This window comes from Panthera leo, chromosome B1 (genome assembly GCF_018350215.1).
Source record: "Panthera leo isolate Ple1 chromosome B1, P.leo_Ple1_pat1.1, whole genome shotgun sequence".
NCBI classification, from domain to species: Eukaryota; Metazoa; Chordata; class Mammalia; order Carnivora; family Felidae; genus Panthera; species Panthera leo.
In genome coordinates this window covers 82,978,483-82,995,117 of record NC_056682.1, presented here as the reverse complement: position 1 = coordinate 82,995,117, position 16,635 = coordinate 82,978,483, and the positions used below count along the sequence as shown (strand labels likewise).

Here is a 16,635-nt window from a genome sequence, read left to right as displayed (position 1 = left end):
GTGACTAGTTAGGGAGACAAATGGCAAACATTACAGATGTGGAACTGAGCGTCTAGTGGGGAAGGATTCATACTCAGAATAATAATTCATTACAGTTGATGAGTGCAAGATACATAATGTGTGTGGAAAAAAAATATAATATATATAATTTAATATATTTAATAATTATATATATTATATATAATTTAGTATGATTATTAAAGTATGATTATATACATATATCAAAGTATGAAACTATGGGACTGTGTTAATACAGCTCTTGCCCTCATAGAGCTTATAGTCAGTCTAACAGAGACAGGAAAATAATCTAGGAATTATAATATTGTTAGATAAGTGTCCAGTTAAAGAAAAAATAAATAAGCATCGATAGCAGTTAATTTAGTTTTAAGAAGGTCAGGAAAAGCATAGGTAGTTTTAAATGGCTCTGTAATAGCTGATAATGTACCGAGAACTTTATTTTATACTTAGTGAAACATTTTCGATGTATTTGTAGTCATAATCAGTCACAATGTCTGTTTTTTGCTTCATGAACTTACCAATATAGGGAGGGGCGCAAAACTCCCAAATCCTTTTAAAATAGATTAGAATGCATTTGTCTAGGGGCGCCTGGGTGGCTCAGTCGGTTAAGCGTCCAACTTTGGCTCAGGTCATGATCTTGTGGTTTGTGAGTTCGAGTCCCATGTCGGGCTGTGTGCTGACAGCTCAGAGCCTGGACTGTGCTTCGGATTCTGTGTCTCCCTCTGTCTCTGACCCATCCCCTGCTCATGCTCTGTCTCTCTCTGTCTGTCTCTCTCTCAAAAATAAATAAACATTAAAAAAAATTTTTTTAAATACATTTGTCTTGAATGAAACTCTTAATTTGTGAATGTTTTATCTTCACAATATCAATAAAAGGGGAGGTTGTGAGAAAATTTCCAGTATTGTTAATCAAATTTGATGTATATAATGAGTTGGTTACCACAAACAGCTGTACTAATCATAACTCACTTTTATTTGTTCACATAACAGGCCGCTAAGGAGTTCAATTTGCCAGTGCTAAGTGTAGTTCATGAGCTATATCTAAATGCAACTACATTTGTTTTTGTAAGTTCTACAGTATAGAATTTTTTGCAAGTTCATCCTGGCTTTCTCCCAAATAGCCACAATTAGAAATGTCTGACTATGATGTTGAAGACTTGAGTGTCTCATAAATTATGAACTTGTAAATAAATTAGTAGGTCATATATCAGTGAAAGATGAATAGTCCTTCATTGCGTAGTATCTAGGAGCCACAAAAAATTTTTTTTTCTATAATTTTGATTTTTCATGCATGGTAGCAAAACTGCAAAAACGCTTCAAAGTTAACCACTGCATTTTATTCATTGGTAGTAGCTGACTTTGCTAGATGCCTTAACAAAAATCCACACATTTAAAGATTCAAACAGCAGAGAACTGCTATTATCCTTTGTGATCACATTCATACAATTTAATATGACAAAGTAAACATCAGAATGTCTTTGTTCTTCCATTTGCTTTACCACCTGCTTTATATTCTCTTGCTTCTAAATAGATCTCCCCACCAATCACTAAATAATAGGTGTTTTTGTTTTTACCTAGAATCTGTCCCCTGAGCCCTGTGCTCTTCCCATTTCAAAGTTGAGTATGCTCTTACTCTTGGCTTAAAACTAATGACACGAAATCATTTTTCCCTATGCTTGTGTCAGGCAAGATGTGGGAAGAAATATCCTATGCTTGGGTATTACAGTCTGAGAAAATAACTATCCCCAGTCCCTATGAGAATAACTACTTTTTGCTGAAAACAAAAGGAAAGGGGAAAAATCTGACCTGTGTTTTGATTCCAGGAACCTCTCAAAATATCGTTACCATGTTATTTCCGCTGCCCCAGGTGACCACTGCTATTATTGAATACTCAGAATGCTGGCAAGCTGAATCTGTTTTTAAATTGTAGTTCATTGAACTGTGTGCGGTTCCTATGAATGCTTTTATTTAGCAGATTTGAGGGTAGAGACTAATTTCTTTTGTTTTTCTTGGAAATGTGCAGATTTATTTTTGTTTCTACACCAAGGTGGAAGCTGTTAAATCTGCTTAACAAGTGCCAGGAAACACAGCCTAAGGGCTCTAAACAGCTAACTAACTTGGCGCAATGGCTCCTGGTCTAATTTCAGGGTGCAAGATTAGAAAGTTGCCTCTTATCAATCAGTTGAGTTGCTTTCCTTAAAGTGCCCAGATAATAGTGGCTTAAAAATAGTCACTGTTTGATATTCTTCCCTTTAGAAAAGTAGGTAAACTAATGTAAGAATATACATACGCTCCCTTTTCCTGTAAAAGCAGTTCTTCTTAATTAGAGAACTGCTAGATTTATTTTTATTTACTTTTTATTCAGGTATGACGCATTACTGTCGAAGGTACAGATCTTAAGTATACAGTACAATATAGTTGTATACATCCATCTATATCTATAGATAGAAACATAAATCTGTGTAACTGCCACTCAGAGTTAAAAAAAGAGAATATGTCCAGCCCCCAGAAGGTTTTTTTCATCCTTCTTTCCAGTACAAACCCAGAAAAAATTTTTTTGATTTTGATTCTATAACCATAGATTAGTATTGCCTGTATCTGAACTTTATATGAGCAAAACCATTGAATCTGGCTTCTTTTTTCCAATAGAAGTCTGTGAGATCCATCCATGTAGCATGTAGTGGGAGTTCTTCATCTTGTGTAGCATTCCATTTCATGAGTATATCACAGATTATGGATGTGTTTGTTGATAGACATTTGGGTTATTTCTATTTTGATACAAATAAAGCTGTTGTGAGCGCTGTTATATATATCTTTTGATGGACATAAACCCTTAGTTCTTATGGGTAAATAGCGATGGATGGAATTGCTACATCATAGGATATGTACTGGTTGCTTTCCTACCAGCAGTGTAGGAGACTTCCAGTTACCTACATTCTCATCAACATTTGGTCTTGTCAGTCATTAATTTTAGCCATCCTCATGAATGTGTACTGGTGTCTCATTGTAGTTTTATTATTTATTTTTATTTTTGAGAGAGAGAGGGAGAGAGACAGAATCTTAAGTGGGCTCCACGCTGTGCACAGAGCCGAACAGGGGACTGGATCTCACGACCCTGAGATCATGACCTGAGTGGAAATCAAGAGGTGGCTGCTTAACCCACCAAGCCACTCAGGTGCCCCTCATTGTGGTTTTAATTTGCATTTCCCTGAGGACCAGTTTAACTAGAGTTTATTCTGTTTTTGTTTTGTTTTCTTACACATTTTCAAGTTGCTGCTCTTGAGATCTTGATTCATTGAGTCTCCTGGGATGGGGCTCCAGCACCTAGGTCTTTAAAATCCCCGCAGTGATTCTGATGACAGGATGGATGCCTCTGGATTAAGAATTAAGACATTTTCAGCACTTCCTAGGGGTTTATTTAAAAAGTTTCCAAGAATGTTTGCACAACCTATTAAGGAGATCATCAAAATAAAAAAAATTTCTATTTGAAACACATTAAATAGGTTGGGCTATGATTAAAGGTCTTCAATTTTTGAAATTGCAGGTTGCTTCACTAAAAATTGCAACTACTGATGTTTCTCATTTGTATACATTTGCTAGATTTACCTTTACAGAATGTTCTTCTATAAAAAATGATGTGTTCTGAAATGAGAAAACAGTTACTTTAGGATTGATGTTAATTGATGCATAATCTTTGTCGATAGACTCTTAATTTGTTAAGTTAATTAGGCATAGATCCAATCAAAATGCATCTCTTGACAAAAAAAAAAAAAAAAAAAATTCTACAACAGACCAGGTAAATTAGTAATTAATAGAAACAGAGTAACCTTCACCTATTTGCCTGTTGACCTGTTTGTGAACATAAAGGTAAAATTTTTGCTGTAGAAACCAGAAAGTATCCTATCAGCAAATGTAGCCCAGCTTGAGAGAAAAGGATCTCATCTAGTCTCCTGACAAAGACATGAGCAACACTGCAGTTTTATTACCACATGCTAAATACAGTATGGCAGTAGTTACAAAATCAGAGGACCTGGTCATATTAACTTTGAAATATTCTCCTTATCAATGAGAAAGAGTAGAATTGCTTCCCTGGGCTTGAGCTCTTGTGCCTTTATATATATATGTATGTATGTATGTACGCATGTATATATGGGGTACCTGGGTGGCTCAGTTGGTTGAGCATCTGACTCTTGATTTTATCTCAGGTCATGATCCCAGGGTCATGGGATCCAGCCCCATATTGGGCTCCTTGCTGAGTGTGGAGCCTGCTTAAGATTGTCCCTCTCCTTCTGCCCCTCTCCCCGACTCACACGCTCTCTCTCTCTCTCCCAAATTAAAAAAAAAATTAATTTAAAAGAAAAAATATTATCTGTATATATTATTTTGACTGTTTAGAGGCATTACGTAGGCACCCGACTTCTATGAGGGACAGTAACACCAGGGCATTATGGTTTCAACCAGGATAAAACTGTGCATTAAGCCAGGGTCATGTGGACCAATTTATTATTTGTAGTTCTCTTCACATAATAATATACTTCTCTTCACCAAAAGCTGGTTGAAGCTTACCTTACCAGTACTTGTTACCTTTCTAAGTAAAATTTAGTTAAGAATTTGCTCCAGCAGCTTATTAGGCCTTTAACGAATGCTAATTATACTCTTTATGTTTTTTGAATTAAGACACAGGAAATGATTTTACACACATAAGCAAACCCTGAGCTGATATTTGGTTCTCAGAAACTTGATACCTGCATTACTTAGAAAGAGCAGTAAGTTAGAGACCCAGGTGAGGCAGAAAACAACAAACGGGATCTGCTCAACTACTTGTCTGGCAGAATGAGGTAAATCATGTGTCTTTATAAAGTGGAACAGAAGTTTTTCAGACCAATTGGTTAACTTTGACCAGAAATGAGAGTACTTAGACACACTGCAATGCTTGCATTAAAATATGCAGAGCTGAGTATATAGTCAAATTAACATGAGTAAAACAGCCCCAAAGACTAAAACTTTGAAGATAGTGCATTATCTGAGCCAAAGTGGCAGAGCAGTGTTCCCTCTCCTTTTTAAAAAAATTTTTTTAATGTTTTATTTAATTTTTTTGAGAGACAGAGCATGAGCAGGGGAGGGGCAGAGAGAGAGGGAGACACAGAATCCGAAGCAGGCTCCAGGCTCTGAGCCGTCAGCACAGAGCCTGCCACAGGGCTCGAACCCACGAACGCAAGATCATGACCTGAGCCGAAGTCAGACTCTTAACCGACTGAACCACCCAGGTGCCCCGGTTCCCTTTCCTTTTTAAGGCCTTCATATGCCATCTTGTTTGGAATGGTTGGGCTTGCTTTTCATGGCTGTTTAAAGGTCTTTTCTTTCATGAGCTTGCTAGTGAACATAGTGGAAGTTCTCTCCAGTTCTTGCCTCTTAGAAGTAGATGCAAGCTTTCCCATATTGTGAACAAGATACTATATATTTTTTAAAAAGGAACCTTTGAATCCCAGTCTTTTTTTTTTTTTCCAGAAATTGAGAGGATCTTGCATCTCTAAAGAGGATAAAAAACTTTAGTCATTCACAGGTAGAAGAAATGGAAGGTTAAAAAAGAGATGGTCCCATTGTGTTAATAACACAAGGTCAGACAAAAGGATTGCCTGGCTGGGTGATTCTTTTCCCACACTGAAGATGAATCACTGTGTTCATTTAGTGTGTAGCTATCAAGTTTAGAAAAAATATTACAGGAAAAGTGTATCTCTAAAAACATCCACCTGAGAAGCTTACTTTAGGAGTTACAGTGGAAAATTAGGATTCAGACTGTTTTATCTAGTGATGTGTTTCCAGTGTTGAGTTTCATTTTGTTTTGGTCAGAACTAAAAATTGAATGGGATCATACGATTTTACCACACATCTATGGCACAAAAAGAAGTATGTAAAATGTATTTGTGAATACAGCCTATAGGATATGGTAACTGCTTTCTGACCTCTCCCTCCCCCTTTTCTTCCTTGAAGTTGTATAGGTTTTTCTGAAAGCTCTTCAGAAAATATTTTTTCTGAAAATTTTTATATTTCAGGTAAATATTTTTCATAATTCTCTTAAGTTTAACAATGCACAAGGATTTACTGAGTCACTGATGTAAAATCCTCTTAACTAAATCTTTATATATTTGCAACTGAGTCAAAACAGTAAAACATTTCACAGAGTACATTATGTGCACTATTGGCAATCAACATCTATTAGACGTAATGAGGTATTTATGAGTTCCCACTGAAATTATGGCATTATGTTGTATAAATGTCCAAAAGAATATTTTTCTGTTCTCACCATTTTCTTTTCTCACCTTTCATAAATAAGAAGGAATTAACTCCTGGCATAAAGTATTAGATTTTGTTAGATGAGCTTGTATGAAGACTTGACATTGCATGCAGCATAACAAAGAGAAAATATTAGAAATTAGCTCAACTTCTATGTACTCAGGCCAAACTCTCCAAGTGAAAGAAGTCTTCATACTTAAATTAGCACCTAGTAGGGCTGACATAATGCTTGAGCAAATTCCAAACTGCACTTGCAGTTGAATGGATCTTGAAGATTTGGGAGTGCCCCTTGCCTTAATCTCTTCCAGCATGACATAGAGAAAGTGCCTAGTGGGGCACCTGGGTGGCTCAGTTGGTTAAGCTGAGTCCGACTTTGGCTCTGGTCATGATCTCACAGCTCATGAGTTCGAGCCCCACATCAGGCTCTGTCCTGACAGCTCAGAGCCTGGAGCCTGCTTCAGATTCTGTATCTCCCTCTCTCTCTGCCCCTCCCCTGCTCACGCTATGTCTCTCTCTCCTTCAAAAATAAACATTTATTTATTTATTTATTTATTTATTTATTTATTTATTTTAAATAAACATTTAAAAAAAGAGAGAAAGAAAGAAAGTGCTTAGTGAGTTTCTGCTGGGTGAATGAAACAGTTTAAGCATCTACCACCTGTGGGGCACACTGATGCATAGGAGTTCTGATCCTTTGTGTTTGTTTTGGGGACCCATAAATAAAGGTAAGCTTATATTTAGCCATACTAATGTGTTTATTCAAGCTTTATAATTATGAGCTTTTTTAAAAAGTTTATTAATTTTGAGAAAGAGCACGCATGAGGGGGAGAGAAAGAGAGAGAGAGAAGGAGAATTCCAAGCAGGTTCCACACTGTCAGCACAGAGTCCAGTTCAGGGCTCGATCCCACGAAGCCATGAGATCATGACCTGAGCTGAAACCAAGAGTTGGATGCTTAACCGACTGAGCCACCCAGGCGCCCCATGATATGAGCTTCTGTGCTTAGGAAGAACAGTTATAAAATATAAACTACATAAATTTTGCTGTGGTGCATATACAGATACTAAAGTTGAATACATAAAGACATTATCAAAACCATGTGGACTTATCCTGTAGTGTCTAGGGAAGCTAGAGCTGACATGTAGCTCCTTCCTGGTGAATTGACAGGTCATATGACCTCCCATTTGATTTTATTTGGTTGAACATATTAAATCCTTTACCACTTTTTAGTGTCTTTTAGATAATGTTTTGTTATTAAAAAAAAAAATCTCAGTTTGAAGCCAGCCTTTTCTGTTCTAACATAGACAGTAAATAAATTTGTTTATTCATATATGAGTATTTACCTTTTTCTGGATTTATAGTCTTATATTCCTAACCACACTAACAGAGAATTTTTCTTCTGGGTTCTTGAAAATTTACTTGGTTGTGTCAGTGATTAACGTGGGATTTTATCTCTAGGTTTTCAGTTTGTTTTCAGATTACTTAACTGTAACCAATTTAGCTAGTTTCGTATATCTTCTCAGAACATTGTTGAGTGCTTAATAAATTACTCCCTCACTTGCTGACCCCTTTTGCCTGAAAATATTACAGAAACCCAATAAATGGTAAATGAGGCTATGAGCTGAGGGGAGAGGAGAAGCATTAAAGAAAATCTCTTTCCCTGAACATGAATCCCAGAATTAGAACTATTTCTCCTTAGTCTGCTGAGGAGTAGAAGGAAAAGAATGAACAGCAAAATAAAGATGGGGCGAAGAGATGATCCTTGTGCCTGTAAATGCCACATAATAAAATGGGCCTCCTTGGAAAGTTGGCTTGGCATGGGAAACACTTTGTTTTTTTATTATGGAAAAAATCTACCTCTGGTGCTACGATTATATAACATCTTCATTGCCAGTAGCCTCAAAACTAAAGATTGTTCAAGGCAAAGGGAACATGGCTTTATTATAGCCTCTGGAAGAAAGAGCCTTACTCTTCATATCTCTTTGACAAGAGCCAATAATTTCTTGTACAAATGTTGCTGTATAGGTAGAATTTGTTTTAACTGACATTGTCATGGTTTATCACGCTCCTGTGTGTTTAAACAGTTTGTCTTCAAACTTTCAAGGAGCTTTATTTAAGAAACAGCCCTTAAAATGGGATAGACGATGACAGTTCTACTTTGGTGTTGCAGATCTTGTGAAGCCCCCTGGCAACTCTGCCCAGGCGCCAGCCGATTTACCTTTGGCGGTCAACACAGCACCGCCGTCCACCCAGGTAGATTCATCCTCCACTGCTCCACCTCCTCCCTATCAGCTAATTAACCTTCCACCACACCTGGAAACTGTTGGCATCCAGGAGGATCCTCAAGACTACCTCTTGCTAATCAACTGTCAAAGCAAGAAGCCTGAACCCACCAGGTAAATACCTGTGAGTGTGTGTGTGCGTGCGTGCATGCGCACTTAGAATCTTGAAACTTTTAAAATTCTGATTTGAAGGCTTAAGAGAAACCCAACTATCTAGGGTTATAGTTTAGGCTTACTATATTTCAGGTTATATTCTCCTAATGGTTTCTGATATTCAGGAGTTTTATGGAAGAAACGCATTCTCTACTATCTTTGGCAAAGAACACTTGTACCTACAAGGCTCTTTTAGAAATCTGTCTCCTGTTTCATAGTCTTTGTTACAGACTCACAGTATTACTTGCTTAACAGATTTCACTGATTTATAAATGGTGATCTTGCTCCATTTCTTATGTGATTGTAAACCAGCCAAGGGTCATCTTTTGTTTCTGAAGAAGGAGAGGAATACCTACTACTAGAAGATTTTGAAAGCAAAACGATTCCATTGCAGTGAGTGTGTTGTGGTTGCTTTGGATCTGTGTGAGAAATTAATTATACAGGTAAAATCCCAATATAGCAAATTCTATGGGAATATATAAATTGGGTTTTAGTGAAATTTGATGAAATCTAATCAATCAAGTATATTGCTAAAAACCGTAAAACTTTCCAGTCATCGTACCTAGCCGTGAAGCAGAGCTTACCTCAAGCTCTGAGTTTATACATTTTTAAGTAGAAACAAATCTATGGACTTCAGTGCTTGCCCAAAGGTATCATAAAGCCTTCCCCAAATCCTTGGTTTCCCCATCATCTCCCTTCCTGCTTCTTTCTTTTCTTCTAAGCTGTGCAGTGGTTTCATTTGATCACTCTTGTCATTTTCTGTTAATTGGAAGGCCAGAGGTAACAGAATTGGAGCCAGAAAATGAAGACCAGGGAACCCGTGTCTGCCATCAGCAGTGTGGTGGCAACTAGTGATGTTGGGGATATTTATGTCCTCACTTGAGGTATATAAAAGTGGGAATTACATAGTAGATGTGAAAGATGCTTTTTAAATGGAGTGATTGGATATTAAGCATTATTTTATAACAAAAAAATGTTGTGATTGTTTTCATGGAGAAAGTGACTGTTACCGGACTAAGATGGTACAAAGTGCTTGTTCAACAATTTTTATATGGAATTTGTCAAGAACTACAGATTAGGTTGTTGTGAATGATTCCCCGAGATAATGGAATACAGACATTCCAAAGATGGGTTTCTAGATATTTGTTGTAATGGGATTTTACCTGTAAGAGCAAAAAAACAAAAACAAAAACAAACAAACAAAAATCTTTTTATAAATCAATACTAGTTAATAATATCAAATTCTAACTTGATTTTGCTTGTTTGCTGTGAATATTTAAAATTATACATTCGCAACTTTGTTACCTCTGCTACTAACTAAGATTTTATTTTATAGAGATTCACAATTATTTTTCAGTATCAACTTTTTAAAAGCCAATAGTTAAGTCACCGTTTTCAGTGCATTTTCTTGTTGTATGGTACCTTTCATTGATCTCATTGGTGTTACAGCTTTCCTGTTATAGTAGAAATTATGCTGAGAATCCCTGCTCAGATAGATTTTGTATCTATGTATTTCACAGAAGTGACAGTTAATTGACAGATATTTATGAAGTATCCACTATGTGCCCACTGTCTTGGTAGGTGCTGTGAAGGAACAGACTAACTACATAAGCCGCCTCAGATACAGTCACCCTCAGAGTTTACAAGCAAAGCTTATGAAGAAGTCAAATGTTAAGTGTCTGCAGGTGAAGACAGGAGAATTGCTTTGCAAACTCTTGTTCATCTGGCAGGACTCAAGATTCAGCTCAGACATCTACTCCTCTAGGAAACATTCCTCCAAACTCCCAGCCTGAACTAAATGCCTCTGTGGGTTTTCATAGCATCCTGGTCATGCCTCCCTTTTATCACAGAATTGGAAATAGTTTGATGTATATAGTTTATTGTTCGCTAAACCATAAGCTAGTCAAGAGCAGGGAACTTATTACTTGTGCTTCTAACTTCTCTTAACCCACATGTTTGAATTAAATGAAGTGCAAATTTAGAATATGTGTAGATGCATTAGAAATTCCTAGAAGGGACAGTGCAAGTGTTCTTAAAATGGAAGGTGAAACGTTTCCAAGGAGGTGTAGGATTTGAACTATACTTGTTGGTGAGAGAAAAGGACCCTGTCATTAGCAATCTGCATAAAAAGCATTTGAGAGAAAGGCGAGGTGAGAGTGAGGGGCCAGAGGAAGCAAATGAGAGGAAAGCCTGCCCAGAGTAGAGGGTTCCACTGGGGGAGAGTAGGGCATAAGATAGGGCATGTCAGGTGGAGCCAGGGATGGTATAGCCTCAGCCAGGGATGGTAAGTGGAGTTGCTTGTGGGCTTTTTTTGTAGTTCCCACAGCCTGCTGGGACCTTTAACAGTATTTTCTCCAAATAGATGAGTGATATGAAAGCCATGTTCTGAAAATACTGACCTTATAGCAGCCTCGCAGTATGGTCCCTTGAGTTCACTGGAAGAGGTAGAAACTGGAGGAAGGAGGTCCACTGAGACTTCTTAGGAGGGTTCGGTGGTGTGGATCTTAGCAGACACCCAGACCTGAACTTGGGGTGGGGACAGTGGGAACAGAGCAGGGAATAGTTACTTGGTTAGGAAGAAGGAGTCAGTGCCTGAAGGGGGATGGTGGAGATCAAAGAGAGTGAGTCAACGCTGATTGCCTTTTGAGCCTAGAGAATCTGGATAAAGACATTTCTTTTCATGGCAAGTCAGAAAGGACAATCAGTTTGAGAAGTAAGTTGAATTTGGCTTGGTATGCATAAGCAGGGTTAACACTGGGGTAACCATATAGAAATATATTTGAACAGTTTGAAAATATGGGACTCAAGAGTTTGGTGAGATGATGGGAGTCATCAGCATTCAGTGGAATGTGAAGTCATGAGAAAGGAGGGTTTTTAAATGGTGTGTGTGGTCAAGAATCAGAATCCAGAAGACTGGATTCTGTTGGCTGTAGCCAGTCAGTGAAACAAGGGAGTAATCAGTGAGGGAGAATGGAAGTGAGGATGTTACAGTATGGGTTCCATGACACCAGCGGTGGAGAGTTTGAATAAATACGTGTGATACATAGTGCTAGGTGTTACTAAAAGATCAGGGAAGATCAGACCTTAAAGAACTCTCACAAGTTACATTTTAAAAGATTAAATTCAAGTTCCTACCAGACTTTAGACATCACTCACAAGAGGTTAAGTATCTAGTTAACCGTTAAGGAAGTGCAATGTGCTGGTATCATTAGCTTCATTTTGGCTTTTACCCAAATTTTGTGATACCACAGAAAGCAAAGCCTGGAAATGTACCCAAAACATTAAATATACTCTAATGAGATTTCTCAAGGTTAATTATTTTTTGGAGTTGGCGAACTCTGGGCGTTATATTTTGATCGTCTTTATAGTATTGGCTGAGTGTTCGTTAAAGAAAATTAGTGGAAAGGAAGATATACAAACCTTTCAAGTTGCCACCTCCTTGTAGGTCACATTGAATTTATTCAATACCAGGAAATCATTAGACTTATAGTCTTGCAGAACAACAAATTTGCCACAGGTGGGCTAAAGAGCAATGGACCAGCTTGATAAACTGCATTGGCACGAGGTTTCTGCATGCTCTTCAGGGGAAATGATTTTCCTTGTGTCTATGTCTTAATCATTTACCTTTCTCAGAGTTTTGTACCTTTCTAATTCCAGTGCTTCAGGGATCATGGATTTAATAGGTGGATTTGGGGGTGTGGGCACGTACAGGGCAGGAATTAGGGAGAATGCTTTTGGTGGTTTTGTGGTGGTGGTTTTATTGTCTGGTGTATAATCATAAAAACTAAGGAACATTCATGCTTTAAATCTTATGGATCACAAAAAAATCTAATGCAAAAAGCCATGTAGTTTGATTGCTAAACTATAAATATATTTATTAAAATGTAGTCTTATGTCTTCACTGTGTTTTATTTTCTGTCATTAACAATTTTTATTTAGAGCACATGCTGATTCTGCAAAATCCACCTCTTCTGAAACAGACTGCAATGATAACGTCCCTTCTCATAAAAATCCTGCTTCCTCCCAGAGCAAACATGGAGTGAATGGCTTTTTTCAGCAGCAAATGATGTATGACTCTCCACCGTCTCGTGCTGCATCTGTTTCTGTAGACTCCAGCCTTTATAACCTGCCCAGAAGTTACTCCCACGATGTTTTACCAAAGGTGTCTCCATCAAGTACCGAGGCAGATGGAGAACTCTATATTTTTAATACCCCATCTGGGACATCAAGTGTAGAGACTCAAATGAGGCATGTATCTATTAGTTATGACATTCCTCCAACACCTGGTAATACTTATCAGATTCCACGAACATTTCCAGAAGGAACTTTGGGACAGACGTCAAAGCTAGACACTATTCCAGATATTCCTCCACCTCGGCCACCGAAACCACATCCGGCTCATGACCGATCGCCTGTGGAAACGTGTAGTATCACACGCACGGCCTCAGATACTGACAGTAGTTACTGTATCCCTACAGCAGGGATGCCACCATCACGTAGTAATACCATTTCCACTGTGGATTTGAACAAATTGCGAAAAGGTCAGCTCTAACTGGCTTCTACTGTGTTAGAAGTTAACGATAGAAAATCTGTTTATCTGAATATTTGTTCTTTTCAGCATAGAATGATGGTAAATGATAGTCCTTTTTTTCCTCAGCTCTGCAGTCACCCACTCATGTAGGAAGATGGCAGAGTCTCAGTAGATCCTTTGAAGGGTGTTTGTGCATGCAGCGAGTGCCTGTGTGCATGCTCTGCTGGAAGGGAGAAAGAGGTGGAGTTTTCCATCCCTGAAGAAGTATGGCCTTAGTAATACCTTCCTGCCTCAGGAAGTGTGCACCCCTCTTTCCTGCTTTCCCTGTATCCTGGGTGTGTAGACTCTAATGGGACAGAGGAGCAGGAAAAGGACCAGCCACAAAGCCTCTCCGAGTCATCCCTTTCCTGTATTTGTGTGCCATCATAGCTGCTTCCGTGTCACATCTGTTGGGCTCCGTTTCCTTCCTTCCTCGATAAGCAATTTATACGTTGTACCCAACGAGTATACTCAGTCCTAATCAGTTGTTTGTTTGGTTTTATTTATTTTTAAAGCTCTGAATCTTCTCTCCCCTTACCCTAGCCACTTCACTGAGTCCTATACCATCTCCTAGAGCCTGCCAAAAATCACAGACCTTGAGAGGGGAAAAATTCAGTCGGGGTTCCAATCTGAGGTTCTTAAAGTCCTAAAAAATAGAAGGCCAGAGTTTAAGAGGCACATACCCTATAAACTATGTGCTAACGTTTCTGTGTTTTGTGGTAGTTATCCACCTGTCCTAAAGAAAATGAAGATTTAATGCATCGTGAATAGTACTAATATGGATACTTTATTTGGCCATTCAATACCAATTTTTAATTCCCTACTTGAAGTAGCTCTGTAATCTAATTATAGGTTACTGAGATACAAGTTAGGCCCAAGGTGGTGCAAAAGATGGGAAAATAGAAGTATTTCGTTTCTCCATCATTAAATACCCATCTCATCCCAGGCTTAGACAATCATTCATTGCCATAATCAAATGCTGGTACTGGTTAGCATATCAGTGAGTGTCTGTTTTCTGGTGGTTTAATGTGTCCATTCAAGATACTGTTCTGTGAGCATCTTTTTAAAAATCTGCGCATGTGCATGCTTACCTGCATGCATGTGTGTAAAGAAAGAGAACAGATCATTCTGAGAATCCTAAGAGATGGCAAAGATGGGAAGAAATGCTTATAGTTTGTTTTCTATTTTAGATGCTAGTTCTCAAGACTGCTATGATATTCCACGAACATTTCCAAGTGACAGATCTAGTTCACTTGAAGGCTTCCATAACCACTTTGTAAGTATAACTGACCTTGGTATCAAGTGTGTTTCATTGTCAGGATCTTCACACTTAGTGCCCTGAAACTAAATGAGATCATGAAATAAAAGTCCTTTCAGATCCATATGAATAGGTGTGACTTACAACTGTGTTTTCCTGTTTGATAATAGTTTTTGTTTAATGTATGTGTGTTTTAGAAAATCAAAAATATATTGACAGTGGGAAGTGTATCAAGTGAAGAACTGGATGAAAATTATGTCCCAATGAATCCCAATTCTCCTCCACGACAACATTCCAGCAGTTTTACGGAACCAATTCAGGAAGCAAATTATGTGCCAATGACTCCGGGAACATTTGATTTCTCTTCGTTTGGAATGCAAGTTCCTCCTCCAGCTCATATGGGCTTCCGGTCCAGCCCAAAGACCCCTCCCCGAAGGCCAGTTCCTGTTGCAGACTGTGAACCACCCCCCGTGGATAGGAACCTCAAGCCTGACAGAAAAGGTAAGAAGGGCCTTGGCATAGTGAAAGGGCCAGGGACTGCCAGCTTAGATCTGCACTTAACTGTCGTTAAATCCAAAATGGAATTGGGACTAGAAATTCTGAAGTATTTCATAGTACCTTAGTTATCAATCTGTTCATGTGCGGTGTTGCTATTTGTAGATTAATAATTGTTGTATGTTGATGGCCCAGGTGAGATTTCTGCCTCCTGTCTCTAGAGCAGAGGTTACAAACTGAAATACTCACAAGGTTTGGCAAGCAACAGGAGAAAATTAGCAGAAACTGGAATGCACTTGTCCATTCTAAATGGAATAACTAACTCCTTGGCTATAATCCTTTGTTGACTTGTGAAAATAATACAGGCCCATATGGGCAAATCATCTGATGTATCAAAAGAAGCCAAAAATTTTAGCACTTACATATAAGTATTATCTTTTGATTTTGGAGTTCGATCAGCTAGTTTAATTTAAAAACAACCAAATAAAAACATTGCAGACCAAACCAAACACTTCTATAGGCTAGATTGGTCTTTGACTGCTGTTTTGTAACCTCTTCTCCGGAATATAGGATATCAAATCAGATTTGAGATTATTAGTGCATTTGCTAAAATTCTTTAAGAATAGTGAGGTTGCTTGCACAATTTTTTCCAGTCTGTCCATATGACAACTTCTTAAAAATTATTCTGCCTTTGCTGGGTTATTATAAATGCTTCTAGTCTGTTCTCTCACACTGGCCCTCCTAAGTAACATAAAATTCTAAGGTAGCATGGTTTGCTAAGAACTCAGTATAAAAGAAAATTCTCAAACTGGTAATACATACCCAGGTTTTGGGTTTGAGTGGTTAAAACCCAGACAACCAGCAGTGCTGCAGCATGCTGTTAGTGTGATTTAATCTTGACAACCAAGTAAGTTAGTATATTGGCTCTGTGATAAGTTGGCACCATTTCTGGGGAATTCAGCACATTTGAAAAGTCTCATGTGCTGTATATAGCTTTTTAAGAGCATGTAATATTTGTGTAAATTTCTCATTAACCTGGGTTTAGATCATTAATAATAATTCTAATTAAGTTCCAATTGTAGGGAACAGAGTGTGAGACTCACTCAGGGTATACGAAGAAAATGAGTTTTGTTTTATTTTGCCTTTAAGTAAATAAGGATGGTCCTGTGCTGAAATGAGAAAGTTACTGGAAACAGAGGCACTCCCAGGGGACTGTCCCTTTGTCCTGCTGTCTGCATTTCTGTTCTCTGGGAAGTCTTTGCATCTGCTTTGTTCTATCTCACATTATTTCCTTCTTTTCTGTTTCCTGTTCTATATCCTCTGCACAATTTTTTGCTTTCCTAGAGCTTTGGCCTACAGTGCCCCTCTCTGGCCTTGGTTCTGCCTCAGGGCCCCTTTTTAGTGCCCTTGCAGCTTCCACATCTGCTGCTAATTGCCTTGATCATTATTCACTCACTTTAGAGTGCTCATGGATAATCCGATTGCTGTTATTTGTCTTTTCACACCAGGCCATGTGATTAATTGCAGGCCAGCCCATACACTGGCTGCCACTGGTCAGCTGCCCACC

General features: G+C 38.2%; 1 protein-coding gene across 1 annotated transcript in view; it reads left to right on the top strand.

Annotated features, from left to right (window-relative positions):
• Positions 1-16,635, top strand: part of GAB1 (GRB2 associated binding protein 1) — a 122,610-nt gene that overhangs the window by 83,545 nt on the left and 22,430 nt on the right. Inside the window, 4 exon segments of the mRNA XM_042935407.1 lie at positions 8,481-8,706; positions 12,685-13,286; positions 14,506-14,591; positions 14,771-15,074. Of these exon segments, the coding sequence (XP_042791341.1) occupies positions 8,481-8,706; positions 12,685-13,286; positions 14,506-14,591; positions 14,771-15,074 (1,218 nt within the window).